General features: G+C 48.0%; 1 protein-coding gene across 1 annotated transcript in view; it reads left to right on the top strand.

Moving 5' to 3' along the window:
- Positions 1–22,781, top strand: part of TNRC6B (trinucleotide repeat containing adaptor 6B) — a 111,078-nt gene that overhangs the window by 64,133 nt on the left and 24,164 nt on the right. The window contains 14 exon segments of the mRNA XM_075575048.1: positions 172–521; positions 4,903–4,948; positions 5,100–5,248; positions 6,602–6,772; positions 8,224–8,349; positions 11,001–11,138; positions 11,936–12,058; positions 12,929–13,085; positions 14,878–15,012; positions 15,888–16,061; positions 17,502–17,648; positions 18,797–18,880; positions 19,428–19,664; positions 20,145–20,215. Coding sequence (XP_075431163.1) covers positions 172–521; positions 4,903–4,948; positions 5,100–5,248; positions 6,602–6,772; positions 8,224–8,349; positions 11,001–11,138; positions 11,936–12,058; positions 12,929–13,085; positions 14,878–15,012; positions 15,888–16,061; positions 17,502–17,648; positions 18,797–18,880; positions 19,428–19,664; positions 20,145–20,215 — 2,108 coding nt within the window.

Raw genomic sequence — 22,781 nt, 5'->3', positions numbered from 1 at the left:
GCTTTCCCCCCAGTATTACACGTTCCCCCCAGTATTACACGTTCCCCCCCAGTATTACACGTCCCGTCCCCCCCCAGTATTACACGTTCCCCCCCCCCCAGTATTACACGTTCCTTACCTTGGTTCTGGAAGAAGCATTGACTGTTGGAAAGGTCGAGCTCCTCATGTAAGGGACCACTGTCTTGTGGATAAGTTCTCTTCCAAATACATCCCATGTTTCCATCCTAATGGTGTATTGGGGAATCCTGCAGTGGTGTATATCTGTGAAGAAAAACTTACTTAAAATCCCATTGCAGACACTGGAATCCTCCCTATGCTTCACTCGCTCCACATATGGCTATTTTGCTCCCAGTCGCATGCTTTTGTCAACCACACTCTTTCATATGAACTTGGGTGGGATTGTGTCGGCCATGCTTCTTGACAATCTGTGGGCTCTTCTTTTGCAGGGTCCCCTAAAAGGGGGAAACAATGATTCCTGGATGAACCCCATGTCCAAACAGTTCTCAAACATGGGATTGCTGGTGAGTTTGTTGTCGATATGAGCGCATTTTGGCGTTGGAACCAAAGTCTTGAAGCCATCAGCTGTGTATGGGGATAGTGAATTGTAAAGCTGCACTTTGGGCCTCTAAAACCCCCTTGTGTGATGTTTGAGATCTGTGGTTCTGAAACTGTGGGCCCCAACGTAATTTCCAGTGGCCTGCGCATTTCCTAGTCAGGTTTTTGGGGGCTTGTTTTTTTGTAAGTGTTGGTTTCTCATATTTTTAGATCTATAATATTGAACAGTTTGGGTGTGGGTTGATCTTCTGGTTTAAATGATGACCTAATAAGTACTTTTCCTTGTATCCATGTAGTGGGGTGTTTCCCTTTATTATATAGGATAACGGTCCCGTTCCCACCAATTCACGATGAATCCCAAATCCTTCTTTGCTGAATACAGTGTTTAGGTTTTGGCCGGTGATAAATAGGGAAAGTTTAAAGCAGCAGTGAGACGTTGTGCCTTTCTGCACCGGGGGCAGGAGACGACGTGCCTTTCTGCAACTGGGGGCAGGAGACGACGTGCCTTTCTGCACCGGGGGCAGGAGACGACGTGCATTTCTGCACCTGGGGGCAGGAGACGACGTGCCTTTCTGCACCTGGGGGCAGGAGACGACGTGCCTTTCTGCACCGGGGGCAGGAGACGACGTGCATTTCTGCACCTGGGGGCAGGAGACGACGTGCATTTCTGCACCTGGGGGCAGAAGACGACGTGCCTTTCTGCACCTGGGGGCAGGAGACGACGTGCCTTTCTGCACCTGGGGGCAGGAGACGACGTGCCTTTCTGCACCTGGGGGCAGGAGACGACGTGCCTTTCTGCACCTAGGGGCAGGAGACGACGTGCCTTTCTGCACCTGGGGGCAGGAGACGACGTGCCTTTCTGCACCTGGGGGCAGGAGACGACGTGCCTTTCTGCACCTGGGGGCAGGAGACGACGTGCCTTTCTGCACCTGGGGGCAGGAGACGACGTGCCTTTCTGCACCTGGGGGCAGGAGACGACGTGCCTTTCTGCACCTGGGGGCAGGAGACGACGTGCCTTTCTGCACCTGGGGGCAGGAGACGACGTGCCTTTCTGCACCTGGGGGCAGGAGACGACGTGCCTTTCTGCACCTGGGGGCAGGAGACGACGTGCCTTTCTGCACCTGGGGGCAGGAGACGACGTGCCTTTCTGCACCTGGGGCAGGAGACGACGTGCCTTTCTGCACCTGGGGGCAGGAGACGACGTGCCTTTCTGCACCTGGGGGCAGGAGACGACGTGCCTTTCTGCACCTGGGGCAGGTCCAGATGTAGCAAGCACAGCCGGATCCCTTTGAGGGGAGGCAGCAGGTGGTTATTCCCTTCAGATAAACGCCCATCGTGTAAACCTGTGATTTGGCTAAATAAGGGCAGGGGGAATAAGGGCAGGGGGAATAGGGGCAGGGGGAATAGGGGCAGGGGGAATAGGGGCAGGGGGAATAGGGGCAGGGGGAATAGGGGCAGGGGGAATAGGGGCAGGGGGAATAGGGGCAGGGGGAATAAGGGCAGGGGGAATAAGGGCAGGGGGAATAAGGGCAGGGGGAATAAGGGCAGGGGGAATACGGGCAGGGGGAATACGGGCAGGGGGAATAGCCTGTCACTGGCGGTAACATACCTCCTGCCAACTATTCCCTTCACTATTTGCGTTACAATCTCACTGTGGCTTTCGATGCCTTTAGAACACACGCTCACACTATCCTTTTATCTGATTGAAGCCGGGGGTCTCTGGAGCGGAACCCCATTGATTTCAGCTCCGGGGACCCCCTGCTTCCTGAGATACAGACCTCCATAGGGGGTGCCGGTATCTCTCCAAGTTTAATGCTCCCGTGACACGTGGGCCAATATATGAAGCTGCACCGTGACATCGCGGCTTCCTATTGGTCCGCAGGGTGCAGGAGCTTTGAACAACGGCCATACTGTGATCCCAGCTAACCAAACGGCTCTGGGCACCTTCTGCAGGGTAAGTATCTCCAGAAGCAGGGAAACATGTAGGAGATAAATGGGCAGTCTTTAAAACATTGTTAGAAAAGCACACTTATACCCTTGGGTAATAAATATAAAAGAAATAAGTCAAAACCAATGTGGCTAAATAAACAGGTAGGGGAGGAAATGGACAAGAAGAGGAAGGCGTTTAGATTCTTTAAGTCAGAAGGGACAGAGACATCGTATCAGAATTATAAGGAATGTAACAAAAATTGCAAAAGGGCAATCAAATTAGCGAAAATGGATAATGAAAAAAGGATTGCAATAGAAAGTAAGGTCAACCCTAAAAAGTTCTTTAAATACCTTAATAACAAAAAAATGAGAAAAGAAAATATAGGACCCTTTCAGTGTGAGATGGGCAGGCAGATTATTGGAGATAAGGAAAAAGCAGAGGTATTAAACAAATTCTTTGCCTCTGTGTTTACCAGGGAAGAATCAAGTTCAATAGTAGTGCCGCAGGAGGAAGCCACAACCTCCATATTAATGAACAATTGGTTAACTGAGGAAGAAGTTCATTAGCGACTCGAAAAATTAAAGTAAATAAGGCCCCTGGCCCCTATGGCATACATCCAAGAGTTCTCAAGGAGTTAAGCTCAGTAATAGCCAAACCATTATATTTAATATTAAGGACTCCATTTCCACAGGCTCACAAGATTGGCGTAAAGCAGATGTGGTGCCTATATTTAAAAAGGGAGCTAGATCACAACCGGGAAATTACAGACCTGTAAGCCTGACTTCAATAGTAGGGAAACTACTTGAAGGTTTAATACGGGATAATATTCAGGAATACCTAATGGAAAACAAAATTATTAGTAATAGTCAGCATGGATTTATGAAGGATAGATCTTGCCAAACTAACCTTATTTGTTTCTTTGAGGAGGTTAGTAGGAATTTAGACCAGGGTAATGCAGTTGATGTGGTCTACTTAGATTTTGCAAAGGCTTTTGATACGGTTTCACACAAGATGTTGGTGTACAAAATAAAGAAAATTGGACTCAGTAATAATATATGCACCTGGATTGAAAACTGGTTAAAGGACAGACAACAGAGGGTTGTCATAAATGGAACTTTTTCAGGTTGGGCTAAAGTCGTGAGTGGAGTACCTCAGGGATCGGTACTGGGACCCCTGCTTTTTAACTTGTTTATTAATGACCTTGAGGTTGGGATCGAGAGCAAAGTCTCCATCTTTGCTGATGATACTAAATTGTGTAAGGTAATAGAATCAGAGCAGGATGTAATTTCTCTTCAGAAGGACTTGGAGAGACTGGAAACGTGGGCAGGTAAATGGCAAATGAGGTTTAATACAGATAAATGTAAGGTTATGCATTTGGGATGCAAGAATAAAAAGGCGACTTACAAATTAAATGGAGATATATTGGGGGAATCCTTGATGGAGAAGGATTTAGGAGTGCTTGTAGACAGCAGGCTTAGCAATAGTGCCCAATGTCATGCAGTAGCTGCAAAGGCAAACAAGATCTTATCTTGCATCAAACGGGCAATGGATGGAAGGGAAGTAGACATAATTATGCCCCTTTACAAAGCATTAGTAAGACCACACCTTGAATATGGAGTACAATTTTGGGCACCAATCCTAAGAAAAGACATTATGGAACTAGAGAGAGTGCAGAGAAGAGCCACCAAATTAATGAAGGGGATGGACATTCTAACTTATGAGGAGAGGCTAGCTATATTGGATTTATTTACATTAGAAAAGAGGCGTCTAAGAGGGGATATGATAACTATATACAAATATATTCAGGGACAATACAAGGAGCTTTCAAAAGAACTATTCATCCCACGGGCAGTACAAAGGACTCGGGGCCATCCCTTAAGGTTGGAGGAAAGGAAATTTCACCAGCAACAAAGGAAAGGGTTCTTTACAGTAAGGACAGTTAAAATGTGGAATTCATTACCCATGGAGACTGTGATGGCAGATACAATAGATTTGTTCAAAAAAAGGTTGGACATCTTTTTAGATGGGAAAGGTATACATGGATATACCAAATAAGTATACATGGGAAGGATGTTGATCCAGGGATTAATCCGATTGCCAATTCTTGGAGTCAGGAAGGAATTCATTTTTCCCCTTAATGGGGTTTTTTGTTTGCCTTCCTCTGGATCAATAAGTAAGTATAGATATAGAATAAAGTATCTGTTGTCTGAATTTAGCATAGGTTGAACTTGATGGACGTATGTCTTTTTTCAACCTCATCTACTATGTAACTATGTAAGAAGCAGGGGGTCCCCAGAACTGACATTTGTGGGGTTCAGCACCGAGACCCCCTGCTTCAATCCTGTGTAAAAAAAATATCACCGCTTGGATTGCCTCTTTATGTCACCTATTGACCTGTTGTTTTTAATCCTTTGCAGAGCCAAGTGGATGACCCCTCTGCTAGTAAGATGGACCACTCTGTGGGTGAGTGTACATGTTCTTATAAGGAGGACTTGTTACTCCTTGGAGGGCGGTAGTGTCACACAGACACATTATAGTGCGCTTTTAACCCATCCCAATAGTAACGTTCATCAGCTCTAGAAATAAAACAATCCCCACCCTCACCCCTTTACAGGTGGGCTCCCGGAAAAGAAGTTCGACTCCGACAAACGGGGCATGAATCTCGGGGATTTCAACGACATGATGCGGAAGGACCGCTCCGGCTTCCGTCTGCCCAATTCCAAAGAGATGGGAGCTGCAGACAGCGGGCCTTACTATGAGAAGGTGAGGATCCAGGCCAAGGGACCCAATGATCCGGGGAACATTGGCAACCAATAAACTACTGAAATGTGCAATTCTTTCCGTAGAGATCCCCATTGTCTGGTCAGCACAGACATTGTAATACTGTTTTATTTATTTATGATCATTGTGTGTGTGTGTGTGTATAATATTACATTATTTAGTTTTGTAATGATGTGGGCAGAATGCTGTAACCCCTTGCACAGCATTGCTGACCATGCTGGCTGCGGAAGTCGTAAAAGGTTTTGTATTGAAGCTCCTCTCGGATTGAAGGGGTTGGGGGTTTTGATGGCTGTCCCATGATTGCATGATTACCAACTTATTAATATATTTATGATATATTGTCTGTGTGTCCAAACCACTCTTTATCCATAGACCTTGGGGATTCCTTTCCAGTTCCTTCGTATGCGGGTCCCTCGTGACGGTCCCATAGTCCTTGTCGGCACTCGCCATGTGCTTTCATCTCTTGTTTTAATGAACGCCTTCTAACTTTACCTTGCTATATAGACTTGGGTTTGTGGGCGTCTCTGTACCACCCTCCTTTCCCTCTTCTACCTCCATTTAGCAAAAGGGCTCCTCTTTTTGTTGGGGCATTTGGTACAAATCCGTAATCGGATGTTGAGTTTGCCGGATGTGACACAGTCTCCCATGGGTATGACTATGCAGGGGGCACAGGGTAGGGGCATGTTCATGGTTTTTTTTGGCATGAAGGACATCACGGGGGTGAGACCTCCCATCTGTGTTCCCAACTCCCGTACAAACCAGTTGGTGCCAAAGTGTTCTGATGCCAATGAGCTGTTTAATGGGGTACATGTAAGGGATGGTTACTTAAACTCCGCCAGATCGGAGGATTTGAAATCCATGTTTGTAACGTTTTTTCGCTTCTCCAGATCTGGACCGTTTGCTTCTGTCTCTGCCGTATCTTGTAATGAGGCCTCTTTGTGGGACCAGGGAAATTGGCAAACACTGTTTTTCTTTTTGTTCTCTCAGCAAGGCAATTCTGCCGCCATTGTGCCAAGCGGCTAAACGCGGAGAGCAATAATCCTGATCAAATAAACATTTCACAGGCCAATCAAAAATAAATTCAGTGCTTTCCGGGTGTGTAAATTGCTCATCAGTGTTCCTTCGAAATATTGAGTTTTTCTACGTGGAATTGGCCTTATAAACGGTTTGTCTGTAATGAGAAAATAAGTGTATTATAATGAACTAATGGTAGGTGAATTCCTGAGCTGACGCCAGCCCTGCCGTGTGCACTCAATAGAATCTCTGTGTCTGTCTCTTCTCTCCCTTTCCCTCTTGCATTTTGCTGCCTCACTAACCAACACCCGCCGGCTTTAGCTGACTTTGCCTTTCTCCAATCAAGACGGGTGCCTTGGGGACGAGGTCCCCTGCTCCTCCTTTTCTCCCTCCCCCAGCTACAAGCTATCTCCCTCCAGCTCCTCGCTCCCCTCCGTGGGCCTGGGGGCTATCGGTTCGGGCCTCAACCCCCAAAACTTCGCTGCTAGACAAGTAAGAGTCCTCGGGTCTCTCCATGTCCTCCTCCCCCTGTGATGGCAGAAGTAGCCTTGTTGGCCTCTGTGCTGGCAAGTTCTCTGCACCGCGGAGGGCAACCGATATGCCTGGGGTTGTGGTCAGTGACTTCGGTCTGCTCCCTGAGGTCAGCAGCAGAGGATGCAGTAACTCCATGAGAACCGTTGTCTTGATCTCCCCTGAATATGGCATGATGTACATCAGGCGCCGCCAACATGTCGGGTTATAAGGATATCCCTGCTTCAGCACAGGTGGTGCAGTCGTTGATTGTCACCTGTGCTGAGGCAGGGATATCCTTTACCTGACCTGTTGGTGGCCCCTGAGGACTGGAGTTGGCCTCCCCTGGTGTACAGTGAACAGGACGTGGGACAGCATGCCAGATGTTCACTGTACATAATTAGGGTACCGACGTGGTTAATAAACATATGTCCCGTACCCCTATCTGTATAATCCAAATGCTGACTGCATCCCCTTTATCGGCTGTGTCCCTTTCTAACCTGTTATATACAAACGGATGAACTTAATTCCCAATTACTCCCAAATTTCTGGCTGTTTCGGTAACTTGTGCGACTGTAACCATAATTGTGAATTCCTATTCCCTCCTTTCGAACGAGGTGCACAATCTTTCCTGCTCAAATCACATCCATTGGTTTCCCATGAGGAACCCAGCAGGTTCGGAGGCACCTTTGGGTGATTCTGCACCCATGCGGAGAAACACTGCTTTTTAATGTTAAGCACATTGTTCTGCGTGTTTGTACCCAGGTCTCCCGAAGCTTTGCTTTGCACGTGGATAGCTGCACACACGGGTGGCTTGATGCTCTGTGCTCAGGGTGCAGTAAACATGGAGGCTGGAAAATACATTTTGAATTGGCACCAAATCTTGGGTCAAACTAGTTACTGGTCGAACAACTGAGCTACCACTAACTGGTATCACTACTTGCAAATCCGAATGTCAGCAGGAGCCCGTCTGTTACTGCAGCTCCTCATACATGATGCTGTATACTTTAGCAGAGGGGTGGCCAACTCCAGTCAAGGGCCACCAACAGGTCAGGTTTTCAGGATATCCCTGCTTCAGCATAGGTGGCTCAGGGAAGACTGAGCCACTGATTGAGCTACCTGTGCTGAAGCAGTGATATTCTAACCTGTTTGTGGTCCTTGAGGACTGGAGTTGACCACCCTTGGTTTAGAGGCTACACTTGTGGCTCAGAGGTTTAATAAAGCGCTGCAGGAGTTTGATTACCATCCAGAAATCTGGTAGATGACTGGATGGGTAGCCAAGCTCCTGCTGCGTCCCTAAATAACAAAGATCCTGGTATTAGCCAGCCTGTGTGACCTAGCCGCCATTACGAGCTGAGCCGCGGCTCATTGGTGCATCTTGGTTTAGGCTGCCCGAGTTCATCGGCTCCTCTTCCTTCTGTCTGGTCTCGTAGGGTGGCAATCACGGTCTGTTCGGGAACAGCGGAGCACAATCACGAGGCATGCACAACCCCGTGCCATCGCTCAACTCCTCTCCCAACCTCCGGGCACAAGTGCCTCCCCAGTTCCTCTCTCCCCAAGTAAGTATGTATGTATGTCTTTATTTAGATAGCACCATTAGTGTTCGTGGTGCTTCACAGCAGTAGTACACGGGACACAATTATACAAGTAACATTAGGAAAAGGAGTCCCTGCCCCGAAGAGCTTACAATCTAATTGGGAAGTAGGAAGAACATACGGAGACAGTAGGAGGGTGTTCTGGTAATTGCGTCTGCAAGGGGCCAAGCTTTATGTATGAGGTGTATAGTATCAGCCACAGAGCTACTCATATGCTTCTTTACAGAGGTGGGTTTGAAGATGGGTCTTAAAGGTGGATAGAGAGGGTGCTAGTCGGATATTGAGGGGAAGGGCACTCCAGAGGTGTGGGGCAGTCGGTGAGAGGTTTTAGGTGGGAGAGGGCTTTAGATACAAAAGCGGTTGAGAGAAGACATCCTTTAGCAGAACAAAAGAGTCGGGCAGGTGTATAGCGAGAAATTAGTGTTCGATAAAAGGAGGGGCAGAGGCGTGTATAGTGAGATAAAGAGGAGCAGAAGAGAATATATTGCCTTAAAAATGAGGAGGAGAATTTTGTAAGTAATATGGGATTTGATGAGAAGCCAGGAGAGGGATTTCAGCAGGAGAGATGCCGAGATAGATTTAGGAAAGAGTAGAGTGATTCTGGCAGCAGCGTTTTAGGATAGATTTGTAGGGGAGGCAGGAAGGCCGGACAGCAGAAGGTTACAATAGTCGAGATGGGAGAGAATGAGGGTCTGCGTTGGTTTTAGCAGTAGAGCAACAGAGGAAAGAGCGTATCTTGGCAATGTTACAGAGGAAAAAAACGACATGTTTTAGCTACATTGAGAATGGAAGAGGCGAATGTGAGAGAGGAGTCAAATGTAACCCCCAGGCAGCGTATTTGGGATACTGGGTGTATGATGGTGCTGCCAACAGTAATGCAGTAGGGCCAGGTTTGGGAGGAAGTATGAGGAGCTCTGTTTTTAACTTGCTAAGTTTGAGTCGGCAGAGGGCCATCCAGGATGATATCGCAGATAGACATTCAGAAACTTTGGTCTGTACAATAGGTGTAAGGTCAGTGGTTGTTAAATACATTGTGTATGTTATCAGCATAGAGGTATTATATTTGAACCCAAGAGATGTGATGAGATCACTTAGAGAGTGTAAAGAGAAGCGGGACCAGAACAGAGCCTGGGATACCCCCACAGAGAGATCGCTGGAGGAGGTGTTTTGAAACGAGGTTCTTAAAGTACAGTACGATGGGAGAGGTAAATGGAAATCCAGAATAGAGCTTTGTTACGGATACCAAGAACATGGAGAATGTGAAGAAGAGGGTGGTCCACAGTATCAAAGGCTGCAGAGAGGTCGAGCAGTATGAGCAGAGTGTAATGACCTTTGTGTTTGGCAGCATGGAGGTCATTCGTTATTTTAGTGAGGGCTGTTTCAGTGGAGTGAGCAGTGCGGAAGCCAGATAGTAGAGTGTCTAGGAGAGAATAGGTGTTGAGAAAATGGAGCAAGCGAGAGATTACAAGACGTTCAAGGATTTTAGAGGCAAATGGCAGGAGGGAGACAGGTCGATAGTTAGAAAGACAGGTAGCTTTCTGTATCTCGGCAAAGTTTAAAGCTCTTGCGTCACGCCGGACGATAGGAAGCCGCAGCAGATGATGTCACGGCTTCCTTTTGGCCCAAGGGGAGCAGAAGGTTTGAAACGCCATTACGTGAACCCAGCTAGAGAAGAGGCTACCGACACCTACAGAGGTCTGTCTCTCCTGAAGCATGGGGCCCCCGGAGGTGAAATGAATGGGGTTCAGCTTCAGAGACCCCCTGCTTCCATCATATACTAAGAAAAAATAAATAGCAAAAATTTGCCTGCTTGGTTTGCGCTTTATAGGTTATATTTCACTTGCTGTATCACCCAGCCCCCTACAGTTCAATTCTTCTAAACCACGCATCACTTATGAACCATTTCCCAATGTCAAATGAATTTTTGTTTTTCCAGATGGTAGTTGGAGTTGCCTTTTTTGTTTAAGGGGACCACATAAACATGAGAACCACCAGCCCGATGGTGGCGAACCTGAGGTCTTGACGGGCTCGCTGGTTGTCTGATCTCACTCCTCCTCTGTCCATGAGACGTGGTATATTATGTATGCTATGGTAGCTGCTTAACGGCAGGGAATCTTCTGGCGTTCCTGACATAAGTCATGTCACCGAATATTAAATACAGGCCAGTGAGTGAGTGGGTTGGGAAGGGAAACCACCTCAATGAGGAAACTAGGTTGATGCATCTGCTCCGGGAGTGTCCGACTCCAGTCCTCAAGGGCCACAGACAGGTCTGGTTTTACAGATATCCCTGCTACAGTACAGGTGGTGCTGTTGTTGAATGACAGCCACTGATGGTCACCTGTGCTGAAGCAGGGATTTCCTGAAAACCTGACTTGGTGGCTCTTGATGATTGGAGTTGGTCGCCCCTGATCTCAATCAAGAGCCAAGCAGAAACGTACAGGACCATCCACCCCCCACTACAAAGTGAGGGCAACAACCCCATCTCTCCCGGCACGGGAAGTTTAAACTCTGTTCTCAAAGAGGTGCCTCATGGTTGATCTAGGTGGAACGGAGTTCTGTCCGTGTGTTTGAGAGTTCTGTGTTAGTTTGGGTTTTCTTTCCTCCTCCCCCTTTAGGTCTCGGCCTCCATGCTGAAACAGTTCCCCAACAACAACAACAACATGAGCCCAGGCCTGTTTAACATGGGCCCGCAGCTCTCCCCTCAGCAGATCGCAATGCTGAGTCAGCTCCCCCAGATCCAACAGTTCCAGCTGGTAAGTAGTGAGCCGTTCTATCTCCCGTTATAAGCCGGCACCCGCGGGGCTAGCAACGGGACAACCTTCTATCGAGTCCTTTTCATTAGGAGGCTGCTGTAGGTTTCTGGTTTCTCCTACATTCTCCACCGCACGGCACAGATTGTGCAAACACCGGCTTATTTATTTCCATTATATTGTTTCTAACGTGCAACTCACCAAGAAACTCGGTACTGGGGCGCGTGAAGCAACTTATAGAGGATTCCCATCCAACGCCTACATCCAGGACCTACCTTATTCCCGGCCAGACCCCACGTAGAAAGGGAAAGGTTTTTAACTCCGGATTAGCTGTCTGTTACAGCAGCCACCAGCACTGAAGCATTTCTTTCAAAGCCCTTTTATTGGCTATATGTACACGTTGGCCGCTACTATCCCGTAAACATCGTACTGTGTAATATGACACGCCTCCAGTGTGTGCGTTACCGGTGGAACTATGATGGTCAACGTAGAATCCAAAAGGTTTCATTATATTTTTTTTAACGTGAATGCATTTCATGCAATATGGTTTAATACACATCCTTTTTTTTTTAATATGGTTTCCAAAGGGGTTGCCAAAACTGCCACGTAATGTGTTCCTTTCCCCAACATTGTATCTCTCTGATGGAGAGGCAGAGTTTTCCTAATGTCGTGCTTATTTTTGATTGTTGCAATGAATGTGTGACGATGGTTATGGCCGCTCCGTGTGATTGTGTCCCAGAGGCGCGCGTGAAAATTCCCAATCTCTCCCTGTGCTTGACTTGTCCTTGTGTTATCTGCAGGCGTGTCAGCTACTCCTACAGCAGCAGCAGCAGCAACAGCAACAACAGCAGCAGCAGCAGCAACAACTGCTGCAGAATCAGAGGAAGATCTCGCAGGCAGTGAGGCAGCAGCAGGAGCAGCAGGTAACCGCACCATCCCATGCACATGCCCTCTGCCTTTGCCTCTTCTAAGAGAGGGGCCTTCTGTCTCACACAGGAAAGGGGCTTTCATCATCATCATCATCATCATCATCATCATCATTATTATTCCACCTGGAAGCAGGATCGTTACTTTTTCTACCAGATTGACTTCTTTAAAGTAGAATTATTGCTTGGGGGTTTTAGTTGTCCATTCATTTTTCTTTGGCTCTGTGTGTCACCGTTAAGAGTACAAAGTGGGAGAACAGGGAATCCCCAAGGAATAAGTGAAGTAGAGCTATTCTGACAGCAGTCTTGTAGAAAGGAAAATCTAATTTATTCTAGGAGCAGTGGAGGGTTCAATGTTTCAGTTCCATCAAGGACCTTTGATCAGGAGTTTTGTGTCCGCCTGTCCGTCCCCTGGGGACTGGAATACAGGAATACAGGAATGATTGAAGCCGGCACTGCAGGACTTTGAAAGACGAAGACAGTTTATTGCAACTATCAAGGTTTTGGCTTTACTGGAGCATGTCTCAAGATTTGGACTGTAGAGAGACAAAACGTTATTGCAAAGCTATCAATGTCCGTGTCCACATCTGTCCTTTTCACCGGGTGAAAGATCCATGGTGGACCTGCGATGTTGTACTCTCCACTGTTCTGGAAATAAATCGGCGTTGTTTTTCTACACCCCTGCTGTGAGTGCAGCTTTACCTATTCCTGTGGGTTTCCCCTGTTTTACCGATTGTGTTGATCCTCTCAATGTTTACATGATCCCCATTAAGTGGGCTGTAGCGGCCGTCTGGCACGTGTGTAGCACTTAAGTGTATATATGCCGCGGAGTGTGAATGTGGAGTTGTTCTTGGTTCCCTTTCGCAGCAGCTGGCACGTATGGTGAGCGCCCTCCAGCAACAGCAGCAGCGGCAGCCAGGAATGAAGCACTCTCCTTCCCATCCCGTCGGTCCCAAGAGTCACATGGAGTCCGTGGGGCTCTCCGACATGCAGGCCAAGGGGCACATGTCTGGTTACGGCTCTGGTAGGTGCTGCTGGTGAACGCACTGATGATGAATGGGAGCTGGTCTCGGTTAGTCTGGAATGCACAAGCTGGCGTGTTTAATGCCAACCTCGACAACTTACATTCACCCGATACCTTGGTGACATCCTAAATGTCTCTGAAGGGTTCAAATCTAAGGCACAATGTCAATAATTGTATCATGTGCGGATGTACCTTGCAATGAATGGTGTTGACGGACTGTAGAGACGTATATAAATATATATAGCTCAATGAGAAAACTAGGCACACTTCGACATGGGCAATTAATTGAAATGTTTTGGCATGTGGACGCATGGAAATCAGTACAAATATAAATCACTGAGACCAGAAAGTCTCGGGCCATGTATATTAGTTGTCCATACGGAAGAAACCAGCATTTCGGTCCTTGCACGGATCTTTGTCAGTTTTGAACGACACAAAGATGTAAATAACGTGCACCGAAGTGAATGTAAAAAGATTTGTAATGAAAATCTAGCCCATGCAATGCTGTCTTCCACGTGAGTATATGCCGGCTGGCTCCAGCCGTTGCCCGCAATGGAAGGAGTCATATAGGCCAAAGGCGAGGCGGCAGCCGTGTTTGCCATGACCGGAGCCAGCCTGTATTTACTCACGTGGAAGTCACAATCGCAGCGTCTATATTTTGAATACAAATCTTTTTATACTCCCCTCGGTGCGCTTATATCTGTGGTGCTCAAGTTTGTGGTTGGGGAAGGATCGCCCCAACAAAGAAATGCCGCAAGAGGTGATTTGGAGATTTATATGGAGTGTATGGATGTTTTTGCGCTGAAGATTTCCGTTTGTTACATCCTCAGGCCGTTTTCCCTGACAAAGATCCCTGCAAGGGCTGAAACGTTGTAATATACACGGACTCTGACATTTTCTGGTCACGGTAGCTGCCCTGGGTGATGTGTATATGTACATACACATACGTGTACGTACATACCACACGCACCCGTACATACACATACGTGTACGTACATACCACACGCACTCGTACATACACATACGTGTACGTACATACCACACGCACACGTACATACACATACGTGTACGTACATACCACACGCACACGTACATACACATTAGTTCGCAATTTATTAGGGGAATGCTACGTTTTGATAACAAAGGAAAGGAGACATTTAATTGCATCTTTTGATCCAAAAATGATCTGCGCCTTCTAACCCCGTCACGTTACTCTCCATTTCAGCAGCTGCCTATACTAAAGACAGATTACTTCTTGCTGTCCTGTGGGATAAACGTAGAACATGTGTGAAGGGACATAAAGGAAACCTTAAAAATGCTTCAGTTCTTTCTCCTCGACAATATAATTCCAAATGCCTCAACACTGTGTGTGTGTGTGTGTGTCTCCACACATGTGCGCGCACACACGTGTATGCATGTCCACACACACACACACACACACACACACACACACACACACACAAATATGCGTGCGCACACGTGTATATATATATATATATATAGATAAACACACACACGTGTTTACATCTAGAATATTGATGGCTTTACCCTTTTTAATGTCTTAATGGTTTGTTAAGATGTCTTTATTTATTAGATACTCGAGTCTATTGTATTTCACCCCCCACCTCCAATTTGTAATCTCATGTCGAACCCCTGTCTTAAGCAAATAAATAAAAGACTGCTTGTTCCCAGGCAGCCATAACCCAAATCTCCTGTATTTGTACCATGGACCCGTTTGTGTCTGATTTAGAGAGCAGTATAAATGTATGGCCGTCTCCCCTCTGATTTCCAGGCTTTGGCTCCAGTGGGATGGATTACGGGCTGGTGGGCAAGGAGGCCGGTGCAGAGTCTCGCTTTAAACAGTGGACATCCATGATGGATGGGTTACCCTCTTCAGTGTCCCAAGATGCTAGCCTGCATAAGAATGGTGAGCGGTCAGCGCCCGTTCAGCGCAGGGTCCCATCTCCGTCCCAAGGGAGGGACCTACTATTGGGAACTTTGTAGGTGGGATCTTCCAGTGGGGGCTGGGTGCCCTCTTTTTATTTGGTCACTGACCTTTATAGCAGCTGCTCGCCCTGACACTCTCACCCCCCTCACCTCTTCGCCGCTCCACCTTATTTCCTCTTTTGCTCCCCCTGATTTCCTTTCTCCCCCCCCCCCCCCCCCGCTACCCCTCCTTTAAAAAAAAAAATGGAATATATATATTGATATAAATAAACCCGGTAAGTTTATGGGAAAGTATCTCTGGGACCAGTGGTTTCCCAGAGCTCAGAGTAGAGCGGGTCAGCGCCGGAGGTACACGCACTACCATGTGTGTAACACGAGACGCTCTTATTAACCATTTCAAACCCTTCACCGTCAGTTTTACTTTCAGCATTCAATATCTGTCTAATGCTTTTAATATAGTGCCCTGTATATGTATATACGGTCGGTGTCTATATAAAAGATGTGCCTATATGTATGTATGTATATATGTATGTATGTGTCTGTCTATATAGATTGTGTCTATAGAACTGTTTCTCTATGTAGGTGTCTCGATATAGGTGTCTCGATATAGGTGTATAGTGTGTGGATATATAGAGATAGATACATATCAGTATGTATCTATCCTGGGAGTTTGGGAGGAAAAGGAGAGATCTTTCTGTGCATTAGATTGGGGAACTCTTATCAGGGAGAAAGCAGGTTGAACATTTCCCCTGTGTTGGCAGTCTCGTGTGTGTGTGTGTGTGTCTCTCGCTGGCTGTATTAGTTTTTTTTTGCCTCGCCGGTCTGTTCAACAACTTTCACCATGTCCCCCCTCAGGCTCTCTGCCCCCTGGGAAGAACCGCGGGGGATCCCCCTACAACCAGTACGACATGATGTCGGGAGACCCACTGGGAGGCCACGGGGGGTCGGCGGGAGAGAGCTGGTTACCTGCCAAATCCCCCCCATCAAACAAAATGGGAAACAAGTCAATCAATGCCAGCTGGCCCCCAGGTGAGACGCACGGACAGCGTGGGAATGCTGACTGCAAGTCCAGACACATTACTGTATGTTACACATATTCTACCGGCACCCCAATATCTCTTAGAACAGGGGGGCTCAACTCCAGTCCTCAAGACCCCACGCACACACACTGGCCAGTTTTATGGATATCCCTTCTTCAGCGCAGGTGGCTGTCAGTCCCTGCTTCAGCGTAGGTGGATGCCCGGTCTTCAATGGAGCCTCTGATTAAGCCACCTGTGCTTACGCTGAGATCCTGAAACCCTGGCCTGTTGGGAGGGTATTGAGGACTTGGATTGAGCGCCTCTGTTTAGAATACTCGCCGGCCGTGGAACCCGAACGCGCGTTGTCAGGTTAGAAATAATGGCTCTAACGGGTAGTAATTAAGCAGACAGCAGTGTTCCCGAACGCAGTTGACCTTTCTCAAGGTATTACTGTTTAGGGCATATTCTTGGTTTATATGTACTATATAAAGTGCGCGCGTGCACTATATAAAGTGTGCGCGTGCACTATATAAAGTGTGTGCGTGCGCGTGCACTATATAAAGTGTGCGCGTGCACACTCACCATGGCTTAACAAGTAATGGTCATGTACGGGAATTACAAATAAAACTACATTATAGAAAACCATAATTTTTAGAAAGATTTATACAAAATTGGTTGAAAATCCTCATTAAATAAATATTTCTGTAATTAGGCCTATTATCGTTTATTTGTAAAGCGCCAACATATTCCGCAGCGCTGTACAAAGGGAGTACAGAGATTTGTATGTTACATACCAAATAAGGACATACTGATACAGAAAGTAATGAGGGCCCTGATCCGAGAGCTTACACTCTACAGGGGTGTTTATATACACACGTATGTTAGAAAAGCCTCTTCTCGATATAATACTCGAATCAGTTTCCAGTTCAATCAGCTTTCAGCAAAGATACAGCATACTATATAAGGTAGATCTAAGGATGCTTCTATTCGATGTAACAAGCATCTTTAGAAAGTAGAAGGTAGTACCTTATGCTTAACATTGCTCCCTTCTTATACGCTTAGAAAAAAGAGACATAAATCATTTATATTGGCTAACTAGACTAAACGTACCTGTGACTCTCCAAGCTAAATCACACTGATTTCTCAGGAAGATAAAGAACGAAGAAAAATATTATCAAAGCTAGAAAGAGACATATCAGAAAATATAACACACAGACAAGAATCCTAGGAACTGTTTAAAATAACAGACATGGCTAGACAAAGCTAAAAAACAGGGTCACACATTTCACAATATAAATTATAGCTTATAGACAATGTATGGAAAACCAGGAAAATACTCTTATCAGATATATATCTATTTATCTATCTATCAACGTACATATTATTTATTTGCGCAGTGCGGTACGTAGGGGTGTGTGTAACACGTATTACCTTTTCCTGCCCGTCTCAGAGTTTCAGCCGGGAGTACCATGGAAAGGAATCCAGAGCATCGATCCAGAATCTGACCCATATGTAACCCCCGGCAGTGTGCTGGGGGGTCCAAACCCATCTCCCATCATAGATACCGACCACCAGCTTCTGCAGGACACCCCCACAGGTAAGCGGCAGTCCTTCCCGGCAGGCTTGTGTGCGGCCTGGCTGCAGTCGTCATGCACCATGTGAAGCCAAAGGGTCCGGTGCAGCGCTCGCTCACCTGGGAACACAGGTGTCAGGGCTCTTAATGCTCGTTGAACAGAACAAGTCAACGTTTGGTCTCATCTGGGCCCTTCAACAGTGAAGAGTGGATGCGATTCTGAGGCACAAACCTGCTGCAGATGCATAAAAGCCCTTTGCAGTGATGCATAGATCTCTATATTGATGCACCCAGAGAAAACAAGATATCGTTGTGCATATTGCTAATATTACAAGTTAAATGGCTATTAACACAGGGAGGGGCCAACTCCAGTCCACAAAGGCCACCAACAGGACAGGTTTTCAGCATATCCTGGCTTCAGCACAGGTGGCTTAATCAGTGGCTCAGTCGAAGGCTGCACAACCTGTGCTGAAGCAGGGATATCCCCAATACCTGGCCATTTAGTGGCCCTTAAGGACTGGAGTTGGCCATCACCTGTGTAATAGAACTGCCACCGTGCTTTCTTCATAGTGCTGTAACAGTATAAAACGAATATAGAAGGTTGTCGCTGTAACAAGAAGTAAGAGAGGTCGTTGCAGGATGGAGCGGTCAGTCTCTGAAGTGAAGCGCAGGTTTAACCCTTCGTTGTCAGACCTGCAACACATTTCTTGACATCAAAGGGGTTAAAAGCGACATTACAGATTTATTTTTTGAACATAGAAAGCAGGGGGTCTCTAGAGCTGAGCCGTGTTTATTTCTGCTCCGGGGACCCCCTGCTCCAAAAGATGCTTACCAGAGAAGCTCATTTCGGGATCTCCTGCAAGTTTAAAGGTCTCCGCAGCATGCGGGCCAATAGGAAGCACAAGGGATGACGTCACTGCTTCCTATTGGTCCAAGTGACGAGGGACATTTAAACTGCCATCTTGATGGTTCTGTCTGGGCTGCTACTGGCATGACCTGCAGAGGTAAATATCTCTGGGAGTACGGGGGTCCCCGGAGCTGAAATAAATGCAGTTCAGAGGCAGAGACCCTCTGCTTCAACTATATTAAACCACTATTTAATGCTGCGTAGAGGTTTCTCGGCAGGCAGATGACTGGGGGATCAATCAGTGTTTTCTCTTTTCCTTGTGTAGGGTCCAATTCTTCCCTCAACACCTCGCTGCCTTCACCTGGTGCCTGGCCCTACAGTGCCTCCGAGAATATCCACAGCACTTCAGGTACGCGCGACCTTTCAGGGGCAGATCGGATATTACCGGGGGGGTTAGGGAGGAATTTGTTTATTCTCATGGGAGACGCGATTAAGGAACGAATCAAAAAAAATACGCAGTGACATGAAATGAAATCTGCAATGTGCTCTACTCTGAAATAAGAAACGGGTGAACGCGCCCCACGAAATAAGCGAATGAAATAAAAATCTGTACAACTTGACACTATCACGTTATTTGTTTGGGGGAGGGGGACTGCTTTAAAGTTTGGGAGTGTCACGTTAGCTTTTCTTACTTGAATAGATCTCTTCTCACCTTTTTTTTTTATTATTATTAATCAAATTGGACGCTCTATTCAGGAGAAAAATGTTTTGAAATATTAAGTGCCTGGGAAGTTAAAATGGGGCTCTCACTGGAGCCCAGTGCAGTGTAAATGTTACCTTATCGAGGCGCTAAAGATGAGGGCGAGATACTTACATTCAGAGTTACTCGGAGGCTTGAGGGGGTGGGGGTATTTAGCTGCTACCCCATTACCCCTCACTTTCCTCCCTCTCCCCAGCACTCTCAGCAAAGTTCGGCGATTACAAATCCGCGTGGTCGCCGGACCCCATCGGACACAACCCGTCTCATCACTCGAACAAGATGTGGAAAAGCCAGATGTCCAGGAACAGCCCCGGGCTGCCTCGCCCCCCGCCCGGGCTCACCAACAACCCAAAGCCCAACAACTCCCCCTGGAACAGCACAGGCCCCCGCTCCGTCAGGGGCTGGGGAGGGCAGGACTCCAGGCTCTCATCTGGTAAACCTTGGGTCGCGGGGCCGTGTAGGAGAGAAGTCGCTAGTGTAAAGATGTATTCTTGCTGCCCGGCGCAGTTTTCCAAGCAGGCTACAAAGGGTCTTATCAAAATGTCGTCTCAATCGTTTTTTACATAATGTAACAGAGAGACCCTTTTCTCCGGGTCCTTTTTAATTCAAACGGATCTGCACTCTCTGTTTATCTGTTTTGATTAATGGCGGTTTCATGATTCCCATACAAACCGGAACGCTTGTTCTGCGTAAATGTAACGGGTACTGAGGCTTCGGTTCACCTCAGAGGCCAAGTTTAAAGTATGTATAATTGTATTTGTGTAACGCTACCGTGTATGCGACACTTTACAACACATCGTAAATAAAGTACAAACCGTTTGGGATTAGCGGGACAGTGAGGTCCTGCCCCGAAGAGCTTACACTCTTAAGTGTCCTGTTCAGGGTGACCTCTAACTGTGATTTCTGTTTGCAGCTTCTGCCTGGAGTGACGGGAGTTCTGTGCGTCCCAGCTACTGGCTGATCCTGCTCAATCTCACGCCACAGGTACTGTGTGTGTGTGTGACGCTGTGTGTGTGTGTGTGATGCTGTGTGTGTGTGTGTGACGCTGTGTGTGTGTGTGTGTGAGACGCTGTGTGTGTGTGACGCTGTGTGTGTGTGTGACGCTGTGTGTGTGTGTGTGTGTGTGTGTGTGACGCTGTGTGTGTGTGTGAGACGCTGTGTGTGTGTGAGACGCTGTGTGTGTGTGTGACGCTGTGTGTGTGTGTGTGTGTGTGTGTGTGTGTGTGTGTGTGTGACGCTGTGTGTGTGTGTGTGATGCTGTGTGTGTGTGTGTGACGCTGTGTGTGTGTGTGACGCTGTGTGTGTGTGTGTGACGCTGTGTGTGTGTGTGTGACGCTGTGTGTGTGTGTGACGCTGTGTGTGTGTGTGTGTGACGCTGTGTGTGTGTGACGCTGTGTGTGTGTGACGCTGTGTGTGTGTGTGTGTGTGTGTGTGTGTGTGTGACGCTGTGTGTGTGTGTCTCTCTCTCTCGCTGTGTCTCTCTCTCTCGCTGTGTGTGTCCCTCTCTCTCTCTCTCGCTGTGTGTGTCTCTCTCTCTCTCGCTGTGTGTGTCTCTCTCTCGCTGTGTGTGGCTCTCTCTCTCTCGCTGTGTGTGGCTCTCTCTTGCTGTGTGTCTCTCTCGCTCTCTCTCTCTCGCTGTGTGTGGCTCTCGCTGTGTGTCTCTCTCGCTCTCTCTCTCTCGCTGTGTGTCTCTCTCGCTCTCTCTCTCGCTGTGTGTGTCTCTCTCTCTCTCTCTCTCTCTCTCTCTCTCTCTCGCTGTGTGTCTCTCTCGCTCTCTCTCTCGCTGTGTGTGTGTGTGTCTCTCTCTCTCTCTCTCGCTGTGTGTGTCTCTCTCTCGCTGTGTGTGTCTCTCTCTCTCTCTCTCGCTGTGTGTCTCTCTCTCTCTCTCACGCTGTGTGTGTCTCTCTCTCTCGCTGTGTGTCTCTCTCTCTCTCACGCTGTGTGTGTCTCTCTCTCTCGCTGTGTGTGTCTCTCTCTCTCGCTGTGTGTCTCTCTCTCTCTCACGCTGTGTGTCTCTCTCTCTCGCTGTGTGTCTCTCTCTCTCGCTCGCTGTGTGTGTGTGTCGCTCGCTCGCTGTGTGTGTATTTTGTTTTTCAGTATTTATACTATCATTTTTTTGTCTTCTATTGCGCTGTGTGCACAGTGCTGTACATAGAATCTGCACAATGAGCCCCTGCAGAGCTTACAATGTCATTTTGAGGTTCAGTGGCACAGGGAGAGAATACAACCCCTGCCCAAGGTCACAAGGAGCTGATCTACTCACACATATACATTTAATACTGTGACTTCAGTTTTATCCTTTTTTGTATTGAAGTAACACATGGGGGAGCGGGAGCGGGAGCAGGGGGCACGGTACCTCTTATTGGACCAACAAGCCGTTGATATGTTACAGGCGTTCGAACCTCTCGGGTCCTTCATCGGGTCTCCCCGATACTGAGAGGTTGGAAAGCGTGTAACATCAACTACTTGTTGGTCCAATAAAAGGTATCGTACCCCCCATACTCCCGCCCCCCCCCCCCCCCCCTCCGTGTTACTACATGGAAGGAAGGATCAGCACGGCCCCCACCCTGTGTTACTACAGGGAAGGAAGGACCAGCACGGCCCCCCCACCCTGTGTTACTACATAGAAGGAAGGACCAGCACGGCCCCCCACCCTGTGTTACTACATGGAAGGGAGGACCAGCACGGCCCCCCACCCTGTGTTACTACATGGAAGGGAGGACCAGCACGGCCCCCCACCCTGTGTTACTACATGGAAGGAAGGACCAGCACGGCCCCCACCCTGTGTTACTACATGGAAGGAAGGACCAGCACGGCCCCCCACCCTGTGTTACTACATGGAAGGAAGGACCAGCACGGCCCCCCCACCCTGTGTTACTACATGGAAGGAAGGACCAGCACGGCCCCCCCCACCCTGTGTTACTACATGGAAGGAAGGACCAGCACGGCCCCCCACCCTGTGTTACTACATGGAAGGAAGGACCAGCAGGGCCCCCCACCCTGTGTTACTACATGGAAGGAAGGACCAGCACGGCCCCCCACCCGGTGTTACTACATGGAAGGAAGGACCAGCACCGCCCCCCACCCTGTGTTACTACATGGAAGGAAGGACCAGCACCACCCCCCACCCTGTGTTACTACATGGAAGGAAGGACCAGCACAGCCCCCCACCCTGTGTTACTACATGGAAGGAAGGACCAGCACGGCCCCCCCACCCTGTGTTACTACATGGAAGGAAGGACCAGCACGGCCCCCCACCCGGTGTTACTACATGGAAGGAAGGACCAGCACAGCCCCCCACCCTGTGTTACTACATGGAAGGAAGGACCAGCACGGCCCCCCACCCTATGTTACTACATGGAAGGAAGGACCAGCACGGCCCCCCACCCTGTGTTACTACATGGCAGGACCAGCACGGCCCCCCACCCTGTGTTACTACATGGAAGGGAGGACCAGCACGGCCCCCCACCCTATGTTACTACATGGAAGGAAGGACCAGCACGGCCCCCCACCCTGTGTTACTACATGGCAGGACCAGCACGGCCCCCCA

This window comes from Ascaphus truei, chromosome 17, assembly GCF_040206685.1.
Source record: "Ascaphus truei isolate aAscTru1 chromosome 17, aAscTru1.hap1, whole genome shotgun sequence".
Classification (NCBI taxonomy): domain Eukaryota; kingdom Metazoa; phylum Chordata; class Amphibia; order Anura; family Ascaphidae; genus Ascaphus; species Ascaphus truei.
The sequence above is the reverse complement of the archived record's forward strand: the minus strand, read 5'-3'. Positions and strand labels throughout refer to the sequence as shown.